The following is a 24,959-nucleotide window of genomic DNA, read 5'->3' on the forward strand; positions in this document are numbered from 1 at the left end:
AAGACTGTACGGTTGCCACGGTGCTACAAATGGGTTACTTTGTAGATAGCTCTTACCACCTTGTGAAACATGGAGTAATCTCTTTACACCATCACCTTAGGCCTCAGTTGCACAGGTTTATAGATGTGTCAGGAACACCATGGGAAGGTCCTGGAAAGATCCCCGTTCTCCACCAGTTAGAGACTGGTTGCTGGCTGTCACTGAAATCTGTTACAAAGAGGATGCTACACCAAAAACCTTGTGACTGCTTTGGTCAATAGCAAATTGAGGCGCTTGATGACCTGTCTGCATATACTCACTAACAAAGAGGGAGAGAAACTTAAAGTACAAAACAGGAAACTTATTTTGACTTCAAAATCAAATTATGCCTTACAGCAGAAACCAGTTTCAAAAGGGGCAACTTTTACTTGGAAGGCAAATGGTCACTATAGACTGTGTACGTAGCACTTTTCAGGTTCACTACCACTTTGCAATTATTTAGTGTTTGCAGACATCTTCCACTCAATCCAGGCGTGACCTTTTCAACCAATTTCTCCCAGCAACCACTCAAAAACTCGCAGAAATCGAGGAATATTCATGTTTTCTTAGCAACTGGTGGTTGCAAACCGGTTCCTAGGCTTGTGTGACTCCGTCACTCACACTTAAATCAAATAGACAAACCCACACACAGACTGGCAGTTTTAAAATGTTTATTAAAAAATAAAATAGAAAAAAAATATTTACATAAAAATGTCAAAAAGAACAAAAAGAAAAAGAAAAAAGAAAAGCTGGGCAGTGGTTCCCTCTGGCCACTGGTGTCCATTTCGAGGGTCACTGCTCACATGAATCAGCCAGGACACTGAGGGGCTGCCATCTTTCTCTGAACAGCAGCCACCAGTTTAAAATCCCTCATTGTATTGCAATGAAGAGGGGGGGGTGTTAATATTACATTGCATCTACATGTACATGTGTATGGCAAAATCTCAGCGGTCCAAGTCAAGTATCCAACTCTCCTCGCTTCCTTTTCCGCCTCACTTTTAAAACCGTCGGGAGAAGTCAGGACAATGTGGAAGAGCGCAACTGAAGCTTTGACCTAATTGTTTTGACCCTCTGGTGAGGAAAAAGGAACAAAGGAAAGTAGACGGGGTGAGTTGGCTACACCGGACCGCTGAGATGCACAATTCTTTATTCCATAGACTTCCTTGGATACTGCATGTCAGTCTTTGCTGTTAAGATTGCAGGCAACTCTAACAGAGCCAACAGCTTTCGATCCCCAATTTAATTTTTTTTGTCTCAAATCATTGCTGGTTCTGAGCTCTAGAAGCAAAACGCGGCTGTAAGAATCTCAGTTTGAAAGGGTAACTTCATTCCTCTTGTTATCAAATTACTATTGGCCTACAACTGCATGAAAGTCAGTGCTGAATGTTCAATTCTGATTATTACCCTACAGACGGAAAATTATCTATAAAAAAAAAAAAAAAAAAAAAAAAAATGTAATAGGGAATAATAGGGTGAGAGTGTATACGCCAGAAAACATCAAGAACTTCTCACCCTTTCCATTGGTCAATGATTTTGATTTTTCTGGTCAAATTTATTAAGTATGAAAGGAATTTGTAAGCTGGAGGTTATGATTAGCTCGTAATCAGCTCTGCCCTGTGACCTATCGGCCAAAACAGCAAACCTGCTGTGCAGTTCTGACCGACAGATCCGAGCTGCCATGGTTCAACAACAAAAAACAAAACAAAAAAAACCCCAAAACAAAACAGTGCAACAGCAGTGAATGCGTGCAAGTAAGAAAAAGTCAGGAATTGTTGACGGACACTTTGGCCCTTTGCGAAGAGCACCTGCAGAGAGCAAGTCGCTCTGTGGGTGGCGCTCGTTCGTGAACGGTCGGGCGTACGATTACCAAAGAAAAAGAAAAATTCAACTGTGGTGGCGAGTCACGAGTCTTTCTCACACACGTTTCACTATGTCACACACTACACAGACTCAGACCCGACCACTGACATTAACATCCCCCTTGTTCCTTACATTTGACTGATAAGATGCAGAAATACTGGGTCTTAAACACATCATGGCCTTCATACAAACACAAGGGAGTTGTGGCACGGGTGGGGGTCAGGGGATGGGGGCTAGAGTTTACATGTGTTGGCTTGAGAAGTCTGACAGTCAGTAACATCACTCTAGTCCAACAAGCAGTGAGTGTTTTTTTTTTTTTTTTTTTTTTGGGATACATTTTTTTTTGCTTTTTTTGTCAATGGGAAAAAAATAACCCCAAAAATAAAATACAAGAATTGACACAATAATTAGAAGAATCCACTTGCATAGTAATAACACCGGCATGTGTAGTGTTTCTGGGCGAGTCACAGCCTTCGACAGCGTGTGTATTTGTGTGGCGCGGTGTGCTCGCAGGAAAACGTGGTACACACACACATACACACCCCGAGTAAACACAAAGAAAGGCATTGCAAACAATTAGCGGAAGTACCTGGCAATCGAATACACACAAGATTCCTTAATGGAATCAAAATATAATTCCCTTCACTCAGGGTCCTTGGTTCAGGAAGAAACCCCCCACGCCCCCACCCTTGCTCCCTCCTCCTTTGTCCAGGACCACAAAAAAAGGAGAGAAACCTTATCGCTGAGCATCTAAAGTGTTGGTCTGCGCTAATTTACAGCTGCGGGCGAGAGCTGACCTCAGCCCTGGGATCAGATTTTCCACAGCCACGCCCCCTCTGACACAGCTCAGTGACTTTCTGCCCGCCATTCTTGATCTTCTAATTCAAGTCAGATAAGCTGTTGCCTTCGTGGCCCCCAATGCTCCTACAAAAAATATTAACAACAACAACAACTTTAAAAGAAAAAATGAACACAAAGCCTAAACAAAACAGGCTGAAAATCCTCCGGGCGGAGAGAGATATGGCCAAGACAAAGCTATCAGGCCAGCCTTCTTTTGCCAGCCTTCTCTCCCCAAACGACAAAATGAGACAACGACACATTCCCGTAAGAGACGCAAACAGATACGCGCAGTCACACAATCCTCAGGTGGCCACAAAACTTGAGCCTCTCCCTGTGCTTCAATATCCCAGGGCAGAGTTTCATTCCCTCAACTTCCCCTCAGCATGCCTTAGAAAAACTGGAGCGAGGAACAAAACTTCCATAGGGAATTTTTTTTTCCCCTTTTGTTGCCCACCTCGCCCATTTTCAGAAAACATGTGAAGAGAAATGATCAGAAATGCCAAGATGATGCTTTTCTGATACGGCTTCCCTTGAGCAGACCACATTTAAAGAGGAGAGAAGAAGAGGGGGGAGGGGTCATTTCAACCTGGGTCCATCTCAACCTGATGGAGAGATGCGCACACACACGCACACTTTAGAGATGCTGCCTGGGGAAAGGTTTCGTAAACAAAATTTAAAACTCTACAAAAATAAAATAACAGTATAAAAATGCCTTTACATATACACACACACGAAATTAAATAAGCTCTTACTTTAGTTTCAAAAAGAAAAATAACATTATTGCACAAAATGGAGAAAAAAACGTTTGTTTTTAAGTGTATTAACTGTAAAAAGGAAACCGTGGGCAGCTTGGCTGCAAGGGTCGAGATGAGGTCAAGTGAGCTTAGCAATACTGTCAATGCCAAGTTCCAAAAAAGTAAACCGACCTGAACGCAGAGAAGGAAGACACAATACTGAAAAAAAAAAAAATGGAATTAAAGTCATGCAAAAAAAAGAAAAGAAAAAGGGGAGGGAAGGTACAGAGAGGAGGAAGATGCAGAGCTGAGGGCTGCTGTTCCATGTTGAGGAGCCCTCGGAGTAAAAACTGCTGGTCTCTGGTCCTCTTGTCTGCCTGTCCATCCTCCTTCAAGACGAACGAAGAGCCACGGCATGCAGTCGGAGAGGAGACGGAGGAAACGGCGAGGAGAGGTTTCTATCTGCTCAGGCTAACCGGCAGGCTGTCCCTCTTCCTGCGTCGCCAAGTGTTGCGGTGATGCTGCGCGTATCCACGGTTAGCCATAACAGCGTTGTTGACCAGTGGCGGATTGTGGAAGCCCTTCCCGTTGAACTTGGCTCCGTTCTGAAGAGAGATGGAGACGAGAAGAAGACTGAGGGAAAAGGATCAAGGCTGTGATCCCAACAGATTTGTGTGCAGACTTGTCTTTGTGGTTGCTCTGTGTTTAAACAGGAGCAAAACCACAACACAGAAATAAATGCACGCTGGAGCTAGAAGGCAGGAACCGATATACAAGCTGCCACTGCTGTGAAGAAGTCTTTGCCCCCTTCTTGGTTTCTTTTGTTTTGCATATTTGTCACATGCACATGATTCAGATCAAATAAATTTTTATATTAGACAGAAACATAATATTTGGCCCACTCTTCTTTCCAGGATTAAATTCAGACATATTGGAGGGTTTTCCACCATGACTGGCCTGTTTAAGGACACGCTAAAGCATCTCAATCAGACTGAAGTCTGGACTTAGACTAGTCCACTCCAAAACCATTAAAAAAAAAAAAAAAAAAAAAAAAAAAAAAAACTGGTTATAACCCCGTGTGTTTAAGCTTCAGAAGACAAACTGATGGTTGGACATTTTTCTGGATTTTCTAGAGTTCATGGTGCTCAGTTAAAACAAGTCATCCAGGTCCTGAAGCTGTAAAGCAGCTGCAGACCATCGCACCATTAGCACCATCATGTTTTGATTGTTGCAATGATGATCTTTTCTATAACATTCTGTGTTAGTTCCACAGCTGATGTTTGATGGGCTCAAACTTTACAAAAAGTTAAACTTTTGTCTCGTCAGTCCACAGAATATTTTCAAAAATGTGGGACAAACGTTTTTGTTTTTTTAGTTGGCAGCGTTTGTTTTTCCTAAGGAACTCTTACTGAGGCAAGTAAGGCCAGCAGTTCTGTATTTGTTGTTCTGGGTTCTTTTGAGACCTCCTAGATGAGTTTTTGAGGCTCTTAGACTATTTTTTGGCACACCAGCCAATTCTGGAAAAGTTCATCAGTGTTTCAAGTTCTCTTCATTTGTCGACAGTTAATTGGCTGGATTCACAAAGCTCTGGAAATGTCTTTGTGACCTTTCCCAAAATAATAGACGGCAACGACTCCACGTTTCATCCTTTGAGTTTCTTTAGTTCACGGCATGATGATATGTTGCCTGTTAAGATCGTTTAGCCTACTTCACTTTGTTACACAGGATATGTTTTAAGTGATATCTTGATTCATCAGGTCGTGCAGTAATCAGACCTGAGTGTGGCTAGTGAAACTAAATTCATTTTTCCACATAATGTTAGGTAGGTTTGGATGGGTTTTTCCCCTTTAATACTCCAGTTATCTGAAACATTTAAGTGTGACAAATATGGGGGAAAAAACCCCCAAAACAAAATAAAAAAAAACAAAACAAACAAACAAACAAACAAACAAACAAACAAAAAAAGCGCACAGTATTATTTGTGCTCTTCTTTGATTGAACGTTTCCAAACGATAAAGACTCACAGGATTGGACAGACGAGTCATTTCAATGCTGAAGTAAACTCTTCAGTTTTTACATTTCGCAGTCGGTTTTTTAAAGCACTCACCACTTTTTAAACGTCACCAAAACATATGAAAAGCCAGCTGCAGATTTTGTCATATTCCCTTTTAGATATATTATGCATGTGGTATGGAAAACTAATTTCCATAAATAGATGTCTGGCATTTGTATCAAAACCAAACCTCTTCATGGTGCATGCATTAGGAGGCGTGGCTCCCTCTGGGTAATGCAGCGGCCACATTGACCAATCATTACAATAAACAGCAGCGACCAATGCGGTGCATATGGGTGAAAGCTAGCTTGGTTTAGCATAAAGGCGGGCACAAGAAAATCACCAGTTTTTAAGCACTATCACAGCTGCAGCAATGTCATTAGTTATTGGAACGCAAATAGCAATTGAATTTTTTATGTAACCTATACAGAATAATGACAGCATAAAATGAGAAATAACAAACGTGACATAGGATGAAGACGCTGAAGAGAGACAAGAAATGAAATGACAGAGTGGAAACCCTGTGTGGGAGACAAGGTTGTCTCAGTAGTACATTTGAGTGTGGTTGTGGCATCCAGCGCCTACCTTATGTGTGTGGCTGGAGTGGGGACTGGGCGGAGGCTGGGGGCTGGAAGGGGCAGGGGCATGAGCATGGGCTGGGGGGTGCATGTGGAAGAAGGGGGGGAGCCCGGTGTCTATACACACCTGTCTGCCAGGCATGGAGTGCATTGCTAGACCACCGGGCAGTGAGACGCGAGCCTGGGGAAAGAGAGGCAGAATTTAAATTGGAAATCTAGTAGTTTAGTTTTTTTTAAATCGAATACTGCAATAAAAATCTGCAAAAACCTGCACATTTTATGTCTTGTTCTCTACCCTACTGATTTAATATGCTTCATTTGTAGTCCAAATTTTAACCACCATATAATCCCATTTTACATGTAAAATTCAGGCTAATTCAGGCAATCACTGCTGCTTGTCGCCACGGCTGCGTGCCTACCTGGGAACCTGGAGGCATGAGCAGATGGTGTCCCCCCATGCCAGGTTTGCCGGTGCTCATGTTGAGGCCTGGAGTTAAAGCTAGGCCGAGTGGTGGGAAAGGCGGGTAAGCTGGCAGGGTTGGTGGAGGGAGGGGACATGGCAACGCTGAATCAGAGTCCTGATGGATCAAAGCAGAGGACATTGTTTAAAAAAAAAAAAAAAACAACAACAGATTTCCATCTGAATACTAGAATAAAATGACAGTAAATTAAGCTGTACTACCATGAGAAGGATAAGAGGCATGTAGTTATGTCATGTGTGTGGCAACATTATCCTTTTATGCTGGATGTCAAGTGCATAATCAGAAGAAACTGTTTGGTATTTTTCAAGAACTACATCAGAAATACAAGCAGCGTGTGCATTGTTACTCGTCCTGCATGGGGTTTCTTACGTTATCAGACCCAGACAGTGAGGACACTGATGAGGCGGACGAGTGCTGCTGGGGGCTGGAGATGGACATGGGAGAGTCCGCGCTGTGGGGTGACACCGAATCCCTTTGCTGCTCATCTGACCCAACACCACCTCCCAGCACACAGTTCTCTTGCTCCGACACAGGCTTTTTGGGAGGCGACACTAAAGAAATAGGATTAGTGGTAAGAATATATATCATGCTTTAAAAAAAAAAAAAAAAAAAAAAAAAGCTGATGCTTAATGAGACAATTTAATAGCATCAATGGGAAAACTGCATCTATTTTGTTTTGAAACCCAATGATTTGTACCTCTGTTGTCCGGTCGCACCAAATCTCTGCCCCCCCACTTCTTAACGATCCATTCCCTATAGTCGATCACTTCCTTGGTCAACCTGATTATCCTCCCCAATGTGCTGCAGGGACAAGATAGAAACATTTAAATAAAAAAGCTCTTCTCTTATCTAAGGTGTCAGTATTACTTTTAAATAGCTTGGATTCTAACCTTTCACAGTCTTTGTTGGGATATGACTGTGCAAGCGGGGAGACAGCATGACTCAGGACAATGAAAGCATAATTAAACACCTCCTTGACTTGCATGGCACCGTAGGAACCCCTTCCCACGTCATTACCTACAAGGTGGAGGGGAAACAAGAGAGGAAAATATAAAAATACATGTGATTAAAGTGCACTATGCAGCATTTTGTATAATACAAGCTTTAAAAAAATAAACCGTCAGTGAGTGAAATGCGAAATGGGATATTTGGGCCCTACACTAAATGCCTCAACGCTTTTCTTCAGCTTCCCTGCACCCCAATAAGCTAACGTTAGCCAAAGGAGAACACTAATCACTAAAGCCAGCAAATATCAGCTCTCAACACAAGACAAAACCGAAAATAGATGGCACTCTCCCCAAAGAGTCCACACTAGCTAGCTGCTTTAGTGGGTATTTAGCAAATTGTCTAAATTAGCGAGTAGTATACTGTTAGCCAATGCTAACCAGAAAAAAAAAGAAAAAAAAAAAAAAAAAAAAAAAAAAAGCCCCTTCTGGCCAAATGCGTAGATGATTCAAGACAAGGACAAACTTGGGATAACATCAGCAGGGTATTTTCTTGACTGACTTTCATTTCATTTGGAGAATATAATTAGACTATAAGCTAGCTCTGTTCTGGCTAATGCTAGCATGCCTTCTAACACAGATATAAGCTAAGCTCCAACACTGTGAGCTATCCAGCTTAGTAACATAAGGCCAGTTAATACACTCCCTGGGCTGATCAGGATAGTGAATTAACATTTTATTTTCAAGCTACTTTATCATCTAACACTGCAAACTACTACCAGAGTAACATAGTATAGCTAAATTAAAGCCAACTGGCTAAGTGTAGCTTTCAATAGCAAAAATATCTTAAAGTATTCAAAAAGTTTTCCAAATGTTTGTATTTTATGTCTGTTTTACATATATACAGCATCTTTAAAAATCATTTTATTGTTTTAAACAAATCAATCCAGGTTTAAACCTTTACAGTACCGGTAATTGGTTTAAACATTTAGCTGCTGTGCCAGTCTTAAGACGAAGACCAAATGATACTAAAAATTAAAATCAAACATAGTATGACACACTGATGACCTCTCTTTGGATCATAAATGCCAACCTGAAAATGTAGCTTAAAGTCTTATTTGTTTAGAGACAGATGGTATTTCACACACACCTGGAAGTAGAGGGTCCTCTATGTAGAGCATGGATGGCCTGTATCCATTTGTCATGCCCTTCATAATCTCCTCTTTGGCTATGTATGCGCCTCCATTTTTAATGCGAATCCCTGTTTTCAAGTAGTTGAAATTACGGCCATACAACTCAAAGAACTCGATGAGTAACACTCCCAGGTTCTCACTGGGGTTGGTGGGATCGATACGAGGATGGAGCTGAAGAGAAAGGAAAGAGACTGGATTAGGGTGTATTTGAGACAACTGATTCACTAATAAAGATTCGATTTTATGTTGTCCTACAACAGCTAATAAACTACTTCTGCTTATGCCACTATAAATACATACATACGCACACGATATTATCAAGCAGCACTACTACAACATAAGCCGCTTCAACTGTTGTGACATGACATCCCTGTACCTGTAGGAAACTGATGACCATGAGGATGAGACTGTAGGAGCTGATGCCCCCGGTGAAGACTTCGTTTAGATCCCTCTGCAGCAGAAACTGCTTCAGCACGAAGATCAGGTAAGGCAGCACTGGATACTTCTGAAAGCAAAATGCAGGGACAGATGTGGAATGAAAATGCCTGATTCAAACTATAGATCAAGTAAGAAAACACCAGAGCGCAGCATCTTAAGAGTAAACGCAGATAAAAACAAATTGACTTGGGCTCCAGCTACATAAATCACTCAGGAGAAAGAGGGTTTCTAATGAGATATATGTAGAACTGTGAGTCAGAAACGAGACTAGACTACATTATAAGTAAAGAGATGAAATGATGCGGCTGACTAGTACGTCAATCATTATCTCATTAAGGGTGTGAATCTTTGTCTAAAGAACAGCGTAATTCATGACTCAGGGACAGGCTGGTGCTTTGATCCAAAGCGACGGTGAACAACTTTGAACGTGACGCAGTTTAATCTTGTAAACTAACTCGATTCAGAAACCACCCAAAAAAACAAAAAAAAACAAAAAAAAAAAAAAAAACACTTAGAACACAAGCCCAAATGAATCCAACAAATCAATAAGTCAACTTTAAATAAGAAGTGTCTTATATAATGCTTTTCCTTATATTCATCATAAATATTGTTAAAAATTTGGATGGTCAATTTTTTATTTCCCGTTTTTGTTCTTGGCTTTGTATGATTTGAGTGATCCAAGTGATTTGATTTGAGAATAGCAGATATCCTTATACAGTCACTGCAGGCACACAGAGACGATTACTACTAGGGCTGCATGATTAATCGTTAGAAAAAAAAAAAAAAAAAAGAAAAAAAAGAAAAAAAAAATCGCAATCTCGATTCATACTTATGTGCGATCTCATTTCCAAATGACAATGATTTAAAAGAAAAAAAAAGGAAAAAAGAAAAGAAAAAAAGACGACGACTGTACCGCATTTTTTGTTTTTATGTTTATTTGATGTATTTTGATGTAGGCTAGGCAGCGCCTGTATCACCTACGACAACTGAGGAAGTTCAGGGTCTCTCCAAAGATCCTCAGGATTTTCTATACAGGCGCTGTGGAGAGCATCCTCACACAGAACATGACATCGTGGTTCGGGAACAGCTGTGTGAAGGACCAAAAAGCTCTCCAGAGAGTGATCCGTACAGCAGAACGCTGCTGCAGGATTGCTCTCCCCCCGCTTCAGGACACCTACACCAGGAGATGCTGGACTAGAGCAGCGCAGATACTGAAGGACCCGTCCCATCCTGGCAACAAACTGTTCCAACTTCTGCAATCTGGTAGAAGGTTCCGCATCTTCCGGGCAAGGACAGAGAGACTCAAGAGGAGCTTCTATCCCCAAGCCATCCGTGCCCTAAACACACACACCCGCCCTCTCACATCATCTATAATTGACTGAGACAGGACTCTCTTCCAGACACTCTAAACCAAGGCACAATGTACATTTCAATTCCTTTAACTTTAAATATGTTTATATTGTCTATCCTGTAAAATAGTCAGATGTCTATTCATATTAATGTACAGAATTCACCTGCTTGCTGCTACTACTGCACATCCTGTGTGTGTGTTTTTTATATATATATATATATATATATATATATATATATATATATATATATATATATATATATATATATATATATATATATATATATATATATATATATATATATATATATATATATATATATATATATATATATATATATATATATATATATATATATATATATACATATATATATATACACTCTTCCTCTACACCCCCCCCCCCCCCCAATTTTTGCACATGTCGAGGAGCGTGTCAGGCTACATTTCACTGTGTGTTATACTTGTATAACTATGCATGTGACAAATAAAGAACCTTGATTTATTGTTTTTATGTTCAGTCTCAACTGTTACGAAGTTGATGTGCAGTTAATAAGTGCAATAAATATTTATACTGGAAAAGAGAATCGTGAGAAAATCGTGATCTCAATTCTAAGCCAAAAAAAAAAAAAAAAAAAAAAAAAAAAAAATCGTGATTCTCATTTTATGCAAAATCGTGCAGCCCTAATTACTACTGAAAGTAATGTTTTATTAGCAAGTCAACGAAGCTAAATACAGAAACTTTCAGTCGTTCAATGTACGAATTGTTACAACCCCGACTTCCAACTGTCAAGCTGCCAACTGGGCCAAACTTTCTAAAAAGCTATCAATATGAGCTGCGTGTGATAATCCAGAGGGACCTGTTTTTTGATTTTCCAATTGAAAAGGCAGCACAAGCTCCTGGCAGAATGTGTGTATCTGTGCCAGTGGAGCAGCAGAGCGCTGTCAACTTTTCAAATATCCTTTTAAGGAGTAAGAACAAGACTGCGGGATGCACTGAGGCACCTGGCCACTAGGGGTGCAACGATACACAAAATTCACGGTTCGGTTCGATATTTTTTCGATACAAAAAAAAAACAAAAAAAAAAAAAAAAAAAAAAACGTTCATGCCTTTTTAATTTGTCATTTATTAAATTTTCACGGCACATTCTGCACCACATCTCTGTGCGTTCATCATTTGTTTGAAGCCAGCTCACCTCCTGCAACTACTTTTCCGAGAATACACTTTTGTGGTTCGGACTCCTGACATTTCTTTGGAGGTGGAGGAACATCACAGTAATTGCTTAAAGGAGCTTCTTCGACATCTTTAAGAGTTCTAAACAAATGTCTGTCCTCCTCCTGAAAATCTTATGTACGCAAACACGCGTTGCAACTTCTTATCTTGTGCGCGTTTTTTATTTTGACAGCGAATGCGCACCTGCGGACCACTTATGTGCAGCCCTGGTTATTTAGCTCGTCATATTGCAGCCACAGAAATTCTTTTGTCCATGAAACCATAAAGCTGCACTTTCTTTTTGCCTTATAGTCTGATTTGTCATAACTTTTCTGTTTTGTGGTAAGCTTTTCTTTGGCTGTCACTTCTTCACCCTGACCTGTCTTATTTGGCTCAGCAGAACTAAAATATATATCCTGCTGCTTTTACACACGCACTCACATAAGCTCAGCGATTCTCTGCGCGATCAACCTCTCAAATGTATAAGCTGCGGGAGATTTCACTTGTCATGTTTGCATAGTAAGCTAACGATTGATAAGACGATGTCAGAGGAATTGGTGCGCAAATTATCGTCACTCACCAATCAGTGCTGTCGCTCTCTATACACAGTTCGCGCGATTGCAAAGTGAAAGCAAAAAACAAGCGCAAATTCAAACGCGACTTCAATATGTCACATATTGACAGTGGCTCACCGATGCCAATGACATAATTACCCAGCTACATTTCCGAAAGAATGCAAAAGCATTGACATATATTTTTCCTTCCTACGATAGCCCGACGGGCAGGGCAGAGATAGATTTTGGTAGCGCGACAGAAAAAAATCGCTAGCCCCGGGACGTCGGGCTAGAGATTTTGCAAGCCCTGTATCTGATTGAGAAATCACTCATCTGTGGAAAAGAGTTTATTACAGAGAAATGGCTCTTTCCAAAATAAAAGCTATACTATATGCTTCTTCTGGGCTATATTCTCAGCAGCATATTAAACATATCAGGTCCCCATAAGGAGAATCATGTGCTAACGGCTGTCTAAATGACTCGCGTAAAGTTTGAAGAATGCGTGCTTGTTGTTTTTGTCTGCTTCCACTTGTCTTTGCACTAGGATGATGTCGGAGTAAATGTGCAGTCATATTCGTTGTGTTCCCACTAGTGCTTTCAGGTTAATCTCGTTAAAATGACCTTAACGCCACAACACGGCAAATCTCCGTTAACGAGCTACCCCTGATAGCCCCGTGCATGGGGCTGGACGGCCAACACGTTAACGAGCTAACTGTGCTAACACACTAGTTCCCACCCATGTAATTAAGCATTGCGTGGCACATCCAACATACTGTTTTACTTTAGTCCATGACGCGCTTACCTTCAGGGTCATACGTCACATGAAAACCAAAATAGTTCCAAACGCCAGATCTGAATGAGGGTGGGGGAGGTTCAATTTGCCATGTTGCAAGGAGAGCTTAACTTCTGTCTTGCTAGCTTGCCCTGCGCTCAGTGAATCTGCGTTCGACTACTCCGCCTAGGCTGCACTGTCGAGCGCAGATCCACTGAGCGCTCAACACAGACAGCATCGTCAGAAGGAAAGTTGATAAAATAAATGAAAAATTTTGTATTGTTCGATACATATGCGTACCAAACCGAAAGCACTGTATCGAACGGTTCAATATCGATACGAGTATCGTTGCACCCCTACTGGCCACCATGTGAAAATCAACTCTGAGGTGACCTTTCAATGACAAGACTGCACCGAGTCTGTCACACCCACATGTTCACAACATCAGCTCTCTGGGTTGGTGTAGTTTGTGGTTGTCAACAGCAGGCTTTCTCGCTGTGACGTGCATTCCCAGCGATCGCCGTTCCAACATGCAACCACGGCAGCAAACAAAAGCCCCAACAAAATCTGATAGCTCGCGGCAGCAGCGGCACCTGGAATTCCTTTCCCGCATTAGTTCCTAAAACTGTGACTAAAGTGGGCATGGATCAAACTCGAGCAGGAATTTCTGTGCGAAACTCACCTCTGCTGTGCAGATTTAGCAACAAGAGCTTCAGCAGGACACAGACTCTGACGGAGTTAAATGGGGGCTTGACGGAGCGATGTTGCTGGTTCTGTTCCAGCTTCACTTTGGACATGAGATGAGCCGGTACAAGATTGGAGTGAAGTAAAGAGTAATGGTTTAAACTGCTGGGTAAGCTATATTCAAAGAGGGAATTTCCAATTTCCACCTCACTGCAAGACAGCAATTATGTGACTCCTCCAGTGTTTTTTTTTAATTCAAATATGAAAACATGACCTTTTCCTGCTCTCTTCCTCCATCTGAGTGTATTCCTTCTACTGTGCACTGTTGCCTTCTGGTCTAAGTCAACAAAGAAAGCAGTACCAGAACTACACATAGCCATGAAGTTTGACTTTAGACAACAAATTATAGGAAATAACTAAGTCTCCCCCTCTGTGCCTGGTACGATTTAACACATTGCTCATAAGTAAGCAGCAGCAATGCAAGTCCCCATGTTAAAAACAGCAAATAATATGCCTTGCTGTGAGCTAATTCATTTAGCTAACAACTTGTCAGTCCATCACTACACCAAACATGGCCACTCCTAGCTCCATAAAGCCAGCGCCCACAACCAGGCAGCAGACTGGTGAAGTGTGTGAGTGGGGTAGTTATTTGTGCTACTGCAAAAATAGGAGAAACATCCACAGCCAGCAGCCAGCGAAGCCCTGTGAGAGTGCTTTAAGATGGAGGGGTGATCATCAAAGAAAGGTCAAACAGTTTCCAGTGACTTTCATGTGTTTTTGCTTCAGAATCCCAGCTCTGTCCGCAAATCACAAATGCATCTTCAACCAAAGCCGTTGATCTAATTTGCAGTTTTAGGGACAGTGATCTGGTTTAAACCAAAATGGCATGGGTTCTAACTTCATGCTTTGTCCAGCTCTCCGTCAAATTTGATGAAAAACGGCTTAGTTTTGTGTGTAATCTTTCTGACACACAAACATATATGAAGTAATACCCCGTCTGTATCGCCAACCATGTAAAATCTCCAGCGCTGAAGGCACCTCTCACCTTCATGTAGCCTTTAATGAAGCTTGCAGCCTTGACTCCAGTCTCTACGTTAAAACTGATGTCCACCTTGACGTCAGTCCTCTGGTCAGTCAGCTTGATGATTGGCACCTGAAAGATGAAGTGAAATGGCTCAACAAACACTACAGTCATGTCTTTCTGTAAAAACATGCTCACTGTGTCCTGGAACACAAAGAGGAAAAAAAGGAACAACTGTCCCAAATGACAAGCTTTTAGAAATAAAAGCTAATCCAAAAATGAAAACTCAGCCATTAACTACTTATTATCATGTCAGTCAAGAAGGCACTGAAGCCTGTGGTCGCTTGCCTGGTTGTGTGCACAGCCCACACGATGACTGTGCGGGCCACTGAGTTGCTGTTTTCAAATGTATCCCTGCAGGATAGGAGCTATAAACACCTCCGAAGTAGGTGCACACATTAGCCCGAGCTGCAGAGTGATGGCTTTGACACAATGAAGGGAAGTTGCTGTGGAACCGAAATGAGTCGATAAGTAAAGTATGACTGACCTCGGCTGAACAGATGACGGCAAGTTTTCATTTTGGGTGAACAAGAGCAGACAAAGTACGCACTTCAGCATTCGCATCATAGTGGTTTCCAAAAAACAGCAGACTATTAATCAATAAAGAAATTGACAGAAAGTCCACCACAACTCAGGAAATGTGTCACCTGTGAGGCAAACAGATGGACGACACTGACGGTGTCTCACAGGTTAAAGTGGACATTAAAGGGAATAAGTCAAAGCTTTATACTTCTGGGCACTGGAAGTGCACAAGAGCTTTTTGGTGGCAAATTTTGTTTGCCTGGATTTCTTCCAGCTCTCCTCTTGATTTCTCTTTACTGGAGCTACAAGCATTTATTAGTTAGTGTGAAGAACTATCATTTTATCATTAGGCCAAAGCAATCAATTACTATTTTATACACAGGGTGGAAATTTATCATGTAGTTCCTTACTGAGAAATAAGCAGTTTTTAATTTTGACATTTATGTTAATTTTCTGAATTGTCTTTATTAATCCGTCTGTTTCTGTAGAAACATTTCACAAGTTTCTTTTGTAGAAAATACTGAGCTATAAAGATACAGATGTCATGTAGAGCCCAGCTGATACAGCAGGTGATTTAACAATGTGACGTATTTGACAACTGATTTTTTTTGAGGCCCACAAAACAGATTTCCATCAAGTTTATTATGAGTTTCATTTATGTTTTCCATTTTCTTCAAATACTCTTTTATGCTACTCCGGACTCTGTTGCTAACCAGGAAATTGCAGATATCGTGTCAACAAACCATGCTTTTCATTTAGCAGCCACTGTGAATGGCAATACAGTAGGGCTGCTCGATTATGGCAAAAATGATAATCACGATTATTTTCACTGAAATTGAGATCACGATTATTTGACGATATTTATTTAACCCTTTAAGACCTACTATAGAACCAAGTCCACCAGAGCTTATATTATTTTTTATATTATTTCAAGTTGCTATACATCAATTCAACTGTTATAGCCCATATTTTAATAATATGTATGCATTAAGTCCATAGTAATTACATAAATTGCAAAAAAGTGCAATAAACTACAAAAAAAAATTGAAAATCGTTTGTTTTTTTTTACATATATTTCTACTTGGAGAAATTTAAGAGGTTTATCCCTCAAAACTTTAAATACAATAAAGTTGCAAAAAATAGTTTACAACAACAGGAAATTTATTTTGAGTGTCTTCATAGTTTTATTTTGGAGATACACCAATTTTTATATACTGCAGGAAAAACAAAAAACAATCCTATGATGCAAATTTGCAAAGAAAACAGCATGTGCATCATTTCACTGTGGGAAGTGTTACGAACAGCTGATAGGAACGGCAAAGCGTGTTTCTGGAATATTATGTTTTTGTTCCTGCAAGCGCTTTTTATGCAATTTTTGCAAAGCTTTATGTGGAAGGAAACCGTGACCGAGGACAAGCTGATGGCATAAGATGTAAGTACAACTCCTCCGGTTTCATATGCAAAACAAATTATTGCGCTAGCTTACACGGTTCAGGTTCTACAGGGATTTAAAAATAGTTACGCAAAACGGAGCGTGCTGCTCTGACCGGCTTTAAAGGGTTAACAATGACTTTAAAAAAATAATATAAAATAGTGTGCAACACCACTGAAGTTTTTTTTTTACCTCTCTTTTCAACCAACGGCAGTCACTCTCCTCTCCAAATAACTTCTGCTTAGCTTTCCGAGCTTCCCTCGGGTCCTCTTAATCAGCGGTCTCCACCCTTTTTTGCGCCACGGACCGGTTTATGCCCGACAATATTTTCACGGACCGGCCTTTAAGGTGTCGCGGATAAATGAGGGAGGGGCTAATAATCGGCTCAGTCATTTTTAATGATCGTTGAAAGCCCAGATCGTAATCGTGATTAAAATTCGATTAATTGAGCAGCCCTACAATACAGTTAGATTTGCAAGTCGCCAATCTATGGTCCAACAATAAATCAGTGCGACTCAACTAGCTAACAGGTATCCAACTAAACCTATGGGATAGTTTGGACTAATATATTAGAAAGCATTTTTCACCGTCAAGTGTTAGTTTTTCTTTGTTTTGTTTTTTTTAAGAAATACCAGCCAATAACTCGTTAAAGTCTTCTCAACCAGCTGCAATAAAGGATCAGTTGCTGGCCGCTATGAACGCAGAAAATAGCCAATATTGGCTGATAGTATTGTCCCACCAATAAATCAGCTGTGCTCCAGTGTGATGGCCCAAATGCAATGACATGCTATAGGTGCACACAGGCACAGAGTGGAGAAGCACGATCTGCTTGTCTCTACTTACTGTAGCCTTGTCCAGCACTTTAATGGAGTTAGGGTCGGCAACTTCATGCTTGCGAAGAGCTTGTTCAAGCTCTTGCAGTGGCGGGCGCTCCCACTTCCCAGTCACCATCAGGTCAATATCACTAAGGGCAAAAAACATACATGAACTAATTTAAACAAACATTAGTCCTAAAATTTAAATGACCTCGCAGCAAAACAAATCAGAAACAAAATTAAGTTGGCTATTTAAAAACTGAATAAATTTAAATCCTGCTCTTACCTTGTTGGAAGGTACAGCCCTGTGCTGAAGCTGCCATATATTTGGACCTGGTAAAACATGGTTACAGAAGTGTGAAAATGACCGAAATCACTGTCATTCATGGCATACAAGCTGACGTGTTACAGCTCTTCACATCACATTTTAACCATAAAGGGCTTGGCAACTTGCAACAACTACACTTCTAGCTCATTTGCGGTGGTGCTGTATATATCCAGTTCAAATGTTTGCAAACGACCAGGACTTAGGCATTTCCGGCTCCCTACTTCAGAGACTGTAAACACTGCCAAGTTAAGTACGCTGCCAAATTAAGTACACAATAGCAAAGAACAAAAATGCTGTGCTTGAGGGCTGCAAGTGAATGCTCTCCAAAGGAAGCGGAGTCATTTCCTTTTCCGTCAAGGCAAAAGCACCACGACAGGCCAGGGTAAATACATGGAAATGAAAAGGGAGGCTGGGACAATCTGAGGCTTGATCCATTTACCTGACAATGTGGCTCACAGCAGAAGTGGTGAAGACTGGCAGCCAACAAATCACTGCTGCGCCAGTTTTACATGATTAAGCAACGAGAGAGGCGGTGCATCAACCGCGCCTCGCTGTACTTTTCTCAACCAGCTGCAAGATCCTCCATCACCATTTCTACACCTCTCAAGTGCGAGTACAGACACTAATTTTTCTGTTTTAAAGAGTGTCTCATAACTGCTTTCCAGTTAGTTAATTATGTTCTCATTCCTTCTAAGGAAACTACAAAACAGTGGTAGTATGAGGTCAGTTTTTGTTGGGTCTGACACATAGTACTTTTGTTAAAGAGGAACAGTTTGGTCAAAAGTGTGAGTAAGAGATCGATGCCAATCTCACGTCTGTCTGTTATTTAGAAAATTAAAACTAGGAGTCTGTTTGTTAGCTTGCGGTTTAACAGGAGGAGGGGTGACATGTGCCAGACTGAAACTTGGACGTGCACACCTACGGTCCTGTGACGCTGCCAGGTAATTAAGTCACTAAACCTGGCCAAAAAACATCCGAGCTGACTAATCTCTCACGCCCAATCACACTTCCTGATCGCAATAACTGATGTCATCTCTTGTCCAGTGATATTTCAAATGTCATATTAATACATTTTGTCTTTATAGTTTTTGAAATGTTTGTGCCTAATTTAAGCTCATTTTTAAGGGTTGTAGCCTAATGAAATTATTCAGTCAAAAATAAATAGTTTTTAAAAAGCACTAGCCGAATTTTCAAAATTTAAGCATGTTCCTTTAAATAATAAAATCATTGAATTAAAATGTACAGCTGTTAAAGGAGGGTGTAGTGAGAGCAAGGCTGGTATGCATAGATGTGCACAGTTAAAAAACAAACAGTTGGTGCTCCACCTGCTGTGGATCCAGGTTAGTTTCAAAGACTGCCAGCTGCGGCCCAAAAAGATCAAAGGTAGCGTCTTTTTCCCAGACAGAGAAAGAAAAAATAAAATAATAATTATTTAAAAAAAAAAAAAAAAAAAAAAAAAAAAAAAGGGGGGGGGGGGGGGGGGGGGAGAGACACTGTACTGTATTGAAACATTTGATAGTTTCAGCTATGATTTAGGAACACTGACAGGATATCAGTGAAGTCTCTGATTTATGCTGATCCAAACAAACATGTGTGCGTGTGCATGCGTAACATACATCAACAGTAGGCCACAGCTCCTTGATGACCACCTCTATCCGGTTCACCACCTCCTTCCTCATAGCTGCCTCCTCCGGCCGAGGAGATATGTATTTGTAGAAATCCATCACCTCTTCGTGGAGTCTGGACAAAAGGACAAATAAGGGTTAAGTACAAGAATGAACTAAAAATAATCCAACTACATGGTCACTGCTCTGGAAAGGTTCACACTGCTACTGCCGATGTATACATGTACTAACAAAGCTCATGATTACATGGACACTGCAAACTGAGAAACACTGCAACAGCTTATTAAAACATAATCGATGCCACAAGCAGATCTCAAGGTGTAATGAATATGCACCTCAGCCTGGTAGTGTTACAGCACTAATGAAAGCTTCCCTAATGAAAATGAACTTCGACTTGCAAGAGTGTCACAGGGTTCAAAACCTTCAGGAAGTGGCTTCTCATTTTAGCAGGTACTGATCGTCATGTTCAGTGTTTAATATGACAAATGCGGCAGGTGGCGGATTGTATCAGCTGTTGCTAATGAACCTCAACTCTACAAGTGATTGATGACAGCCCCCACCCCCAAAAAAAGCATCACTCTGTAACATCCCGGTAAAACCAGATCACGAGTAATGCTTCTTCTCTGCACCACAGTGTCATTTGAGAAAGCGCATTATCCCAAATAAGCTGCCATGTAAGGGGACTTATACTCAGTTCCAGCTTTGTATTCTTATTCTCAGACTCCAGATTAGCTTTTCACAATTCACACATCAATATAATCCTTAATCATCTTACACTGGTCCCCAGTTCATGCTCTGTCTGAAGGGTGAACAGAAGGTTTGAACAGCAGGTGGGAGGGCTGGGAGATGACCATATTGGGGATATCTGCTCTCACTGACATCATAGAGAGCCAGGAGTAGAAAAAAAAAAAATAGTGTGTTTAAAACCATCTGAGGCCAAGCTTTCAGGTCACAGAGGTACATAAACTGACCTCAAACTTTGTTTAACGTTTCTATCATTGAAGCATTACATATGTGAGACAATGAGAAAAGAATTTTAGGTCTCCAAGTATTTTCAGACAGTAAGTTTTATATTATATTGTTAAAGTGATTAAAATGGGTAATATTCCAGTGGAGTAAGAGTTACATTTAACAGTTGCATATTATGTTCTTTGGACATCTAGGCAAATTTTATTTGAAATCGCTGACGGCACATTAGACTAGCATGGGCCCACTTTAAATTAGGAATCCATTAGCTAGCAGTGACCCTGTTGACTGATATCAACATACTGGAAAATAAAATGCCATTAACCAGTGTCGCTGGCCCATATGCATCAGCTGTGGTGCTGTGCGATACTGCAAATTTTGTTATGATCCAATACCGAGGAAATGCAGCCATATTGCAGACACTGATACGTTTAGTGCATCAAACGGCTTATGCAGTGGAGAACACTGTGTCATGACTTATGAGATTAATTATCAATAATTTGTAAACTGAACATTTTAATTTTTCATAGTGGATGTTTGAGATTTTTGAGGGGGTTTCTTACATTTCCCCCAAAAGTAAAACGTTAACACAGTTCAGTGGGCTACATACTGAACTCGGAGAATACAAACAAACGATCAATCCTATTCCGCTAGTATCAATCCAATACCAGTGTTGGGGTTGGGTCATTTAGACTGATCTGACCACCTGTAATTGGCTGTGTCGCAAAAATTTTAAGATTCCTTCTTTTAAATAAAAAAAACTAAAAAAAAAATTAAAAAAAAAAAGCTGCGTAGATGTTACTTTGTTATTTTATTGATCTGTTGTCATTTCAAAATCATTGCATCCCTGTTTCAGATCATAGTAATAACAAACTTCAAACAGTCTTATTTTGAACTGGTGCCCTCGTTTGATCAAGAAGCTACAGCTGTTATTTCAGCATATCAAACAGATTTCTTGGGAAAATGGAGATAAATATTGGATTTGACTGGAAGATTCCCAATACTGTGATAATGGAAAACTCAATTAGGAAATCTGGTCTAATTGTGAAGTCTGAAAATGCATAAATATATTTTGAAATTGCAACTTTGTAAAACCACGTTACTAAACCTGCCTGCTTCAGTAACAGTCAAACTGAAATAATTTGATATATTTGGTTTTTGTTAAAAAGACAAAACATAAGTTTTTCTATGCCTTTATGAGAAGTCTCTTAGATCAGTACCAATTTAACCATCATAGATTCGGCTAACTGTAGCCCTGCCCCATATTGTAACCACCAGGCCAAAAATAAGCCTGAACTAAAGTGGTCAACGTGCAGAGGAGCTATGCTTTGCAGAATACTCATCTTCACTGAATACATTTGGCTTACGGAAAGACAACGGCACAACACACACCTGAGGTTTTGAGTGGAAATTGACCAAGGTTTAAGCAAAACACTGGAGGGCCAGAGTAGGCCTGGGAGTCTCCCAGGCCCGTTGTTGATATGGATTTGTGTTTGACAGCAGGGCACACATAATGTACAGATTTCTGACCAGTTAAATGCCTTCGAACAGAGGAAGTCTGTTTGACCCATTCATTTTTTTTTTCCTAGGAATGCATGCCACGATGCCAGTGTGAAATACAGAACAGGGGGGGACTGTCACAATCAATTACCAGAGCCCTGAAGAAAATGCACTCAGCCCCATGGGCCCACTCCTTGGTGAAAACTCTGTCAGCAAACCAGTCAGTCCAGCATGTATCCATGCTAACCGTCCAACGATTACACTCCACACAGCCCACAGTTAGAATAATAGCTATTACCAGAGCCATCCCTGACAAGCAATCTTACAGTAAACACTCAAAGCTTACAACTTTACTCCACCACAACATACAAGTATTTTTATGTTCACACTGTTCCAGTTTGTAGTGAAACTCCCTCTCTGTGCAGAACTTTAAAGGGCACCCCTGAAGGCAAACCAAAGCAACACTAGTCGGCACACAAGCTGAAACTTGTGTCAGAAAACTTGTAGAACCACGAATTACAAGATGAAATTCACTGTGGTTTCAGAAGAAAACATTCATTAACAACTTCAAATTTCTCAGCTCACTTAGATTTCACTGCAATTGGGAAACTCTGCATCACGCATGTGGAACTGCTTTCGTGACAAACACTGTTTCGTTGTTACAGAAGAGTCCCAGATGGGTGCAAGCAGCCATTACAAATATCACAAATTCCTGCAACACATTCAGAAATTCTTCGCTCATTTGTTTCAGGAGGGCTTCGGTTAGTGCTCAGTTATACTTGAAAATCAAAAGCTATTCAGTTAGTGTTTTTATTACACCAACAATGCAGATATTGCAAATTTAAACAACCCTTATTTACCATTTATAGACATTAATTTTAGGTGAACTCAATACTAAGAAAATATAGCTAATCTGTGGCTAAAGCGAGTTCCTGGAAACTGATTTTAATCATACTTCAGTACTCTGGGATCCACCCTGTATGTTATGTCATATTGGCAGATCTCTGCAAATAGGGAGTGCACCCAAATTAACTTGGGCACAAAGGTAATTAATTCTGAACTAAAGCACGTACCTTGCACATAACTAGTCCTTTCCCCCACAAATTGTATCGAATTATGTTTAAAACAGTCAATATTGAGAATTAATCTCGCTCACTGTCAGATTGCCAGATTACTTTTCGGATTCACCACAGCAGATTGCTAACAGGTTAAGTGCAGTTGTCCATATCGTTCAAATTAAGCTGGTTTCAACCTCGTCAACAAAAAAAGATGTTGTAAATAGATTATCATATTTAATTTCTAGTTCTGTGTAATTACATTTCACTGGAGGAATAAAAAGGTTGTAATTCTGTTTTAAACAGTTTTTCCCGTTAAGTCCAGCCTGCATAGGAAACCGTTGGGTAAATTAGCTTTAGGCTCCTCGTTTAGGCTAACTAACGGACTACATTTAAAAGCAGCGTATCCGGTCGGCACCTTCTAAATAAATAAACCATTAAGAAAATCTACTCAAACTCGCTTCACGCCAACACATTATTCAACACTTCAGAATACATTTTATTGCTTTACTTAATAGTTGGGCTCGACAGCTTGCTGGAATTATCGTGTTCGGTAACGGCCCAGTTTAACCTTCTGAATACCAAATCACGGCACTTCCGGTCTTTTTCTGGCCGTCTGCGGCTGCCTTTACGCAGCTGTAACGGTTAGCTAATCAGCCAACGGCAAGAAGAAAAATGTCCAGCTTACTCTCCAGTACTCAGTGTACCGCCATAATCCAACTGCATTGCAAAACAAGAGTATAATATATAACTATACTGTTTATATTGCCAAACAGACGACAGCGTCAGGAGACGTTTGTCAACTTATTACAGCTTATTTCACCACAAATCAGCGATGCGGTTAAGTCACTCACCCGAGTACCCCTGGGCTGTACTCCCTCGTCTTCCAGGGCGTGCAAGTGCTCGCATAATTGCCATTAGTGCAGTTAGAAATCGAATAATTCATCCCATAAGTGCTCGCCTTGTTGTCACTTTTCCTTCGGCCCGGGTGGTGACTGTGTGGTTGATTAATAGGTACAGAGGGGTGAACCTGATGCTGGTTCACGCAAATCTGCTGTAACTTGAAAGCCTGGTGCTCCTGCGGGTGACGGTGATGGTAAAGGTTGACATTATTGTCCATGCTGTCTCTCAAGTTGAAGAGCAGGTTGGCACCCCCGACGTTATTATTAATACTCCCCGTAACATTTCTATCCATAGTCCTCTCGAGTGAGCAGCTGGAGGGGGGACTGTCCGTCCCGGATTCCTGCGAAGACGACGAGGCAGATCCCGTTTTATGGGACGCAGTTTTCCCCTCACCTGGCTCGCTGATGTTCGACGGGGTTAAAGAGTTGTGTACGTTCCTGTTGGACAGTGCTCTCCCCAGCGGAGGAATCGCATTGCCGTTACCGCTACTACTGTGTGCAGCGCCGTTCGTGATGCTACGATGGCTGCTGCCGTTGCTCAGGCTTCCTGTAACGTTACCGTTGCTGCTGCAGATGCTCTTGCTCGAAGCCACGGCGGTCGCCACATTTTTTAAAACCGCGTAATTCACACACTGGTTGTGGTTTTGATTGTGGAGCTGCTGCTGAGCGGAGAGAGTCCGTACTCCCTGAGAGGTCTCCCAGACGTGCATCCATAAGGCGTTCGCAGGTCCTTTCTGTTCGGGCTGAATCCAAGCTACCCTCGGATCCATTCAACTTCTTTCTCTGGTAACCCCCCCGACAAGTCCCTAACACTTCCGAGCCCGTGATGAACCTGCGCCGCTTCTCGGACCTTTCAAAGGTCGCTACGCTGTCCGGGGTTACGAGAACAGACACGTTTGAACATTAAACCGAATTAGGACCATTGATAAAGTGGCCCCCTTTTACACCGCTAGCTCGAAAATTTGCTAGCCGATTCCTACGGGAATTCAATATGGCGTATGCTCTTCAAAATCCACACG

General features: G+C 41.1%; 1 protein-coding gene across 2 annotated transcripts; it reads right to left on the reverse strand.

Annotated features, from left to right (window-relative positions):
- Nucleotides 1–678: 678 nt before the first annotated feature.
- tent4a (terminal nucleotidyltransferase 4A) lies at nt 679–24,959 on the reverse strand. Of its 2 annotated transcripts, none has more exons than XM_080862794.1 (13): nt 23,893–24,959; nt 19,509–19,632; nt 17,851–17,897; nt 17,593–17,713; nt 14,760–14,867; nt 9,079–9,207; nt 8,660–8,873; nt 7,456–7,582; nt 7,263–7,366; nt 6,935–7,116; nt 6,503–6,661; nt 6,211–6,264; nt 679–4,057 (listed from the first exon to the last, which is right to left on the reverse strand). In XM_080862794.1, the coding sequence occupies exons 1-13, from the start codon at nt 24,708–24,710 to the stop codon at nt 3,911–3,913; spliced, it is 2,334 nt and encodes a 777-aa protein (XP_080718920.1). In that variant the 5' UTR covers nt 24,711–24,959; the 3' UTR covers nt 679–3,910. The 2 variants fall into 2 exon arrangements, with proteins under 2 accessions (XP_080718920.1, XP_080718919.1); XM_080862793.1 differs by having other exon boundaries at nt 6,091–6,264; nt 23,893–24,958.

Source organism: Rhamphochromis sp. 'chilingali' (assembly GCF_963969265.1).
Source record: "Rhamphochromis sp. 'chilingali' genome assembly, chromosome: 17".
NCBI lineage: Eukaryota > Metazoa > Chordata > Actinopteri > Cichliformes > Cichlidae > Rhamphochromis > Rhamphochromis sp. 'chilingali'.

What these genes read in the sequence shown, in the direction of transcription:
- tent4a (XM_080862793.1), bottom strand. Translation starts at nt 24,710, where the DNA reads ATGGATCCGAGGGTAGCTTGGATTCAGCCCGAACAGAAAGGACCTGCG. An exon ending in GGGCTGTACCTTCCAACAAG is followed by an intron (nt 17,714 to 17,850) that starts GTAAGAGCAGGA and finishes TTTTGCCCTTAG; the next exon opens with TGATATTGACCTGATGGTGA. An exon ending in CCCAACAAAGACTGTGAAAG is followed by an intron (nt 7,367 to 7,455) that starts GTTAGAATCCAA and finishes TTGTCCCTGCAG; the next exon opens with CACATTGGGGAGGATAATCA.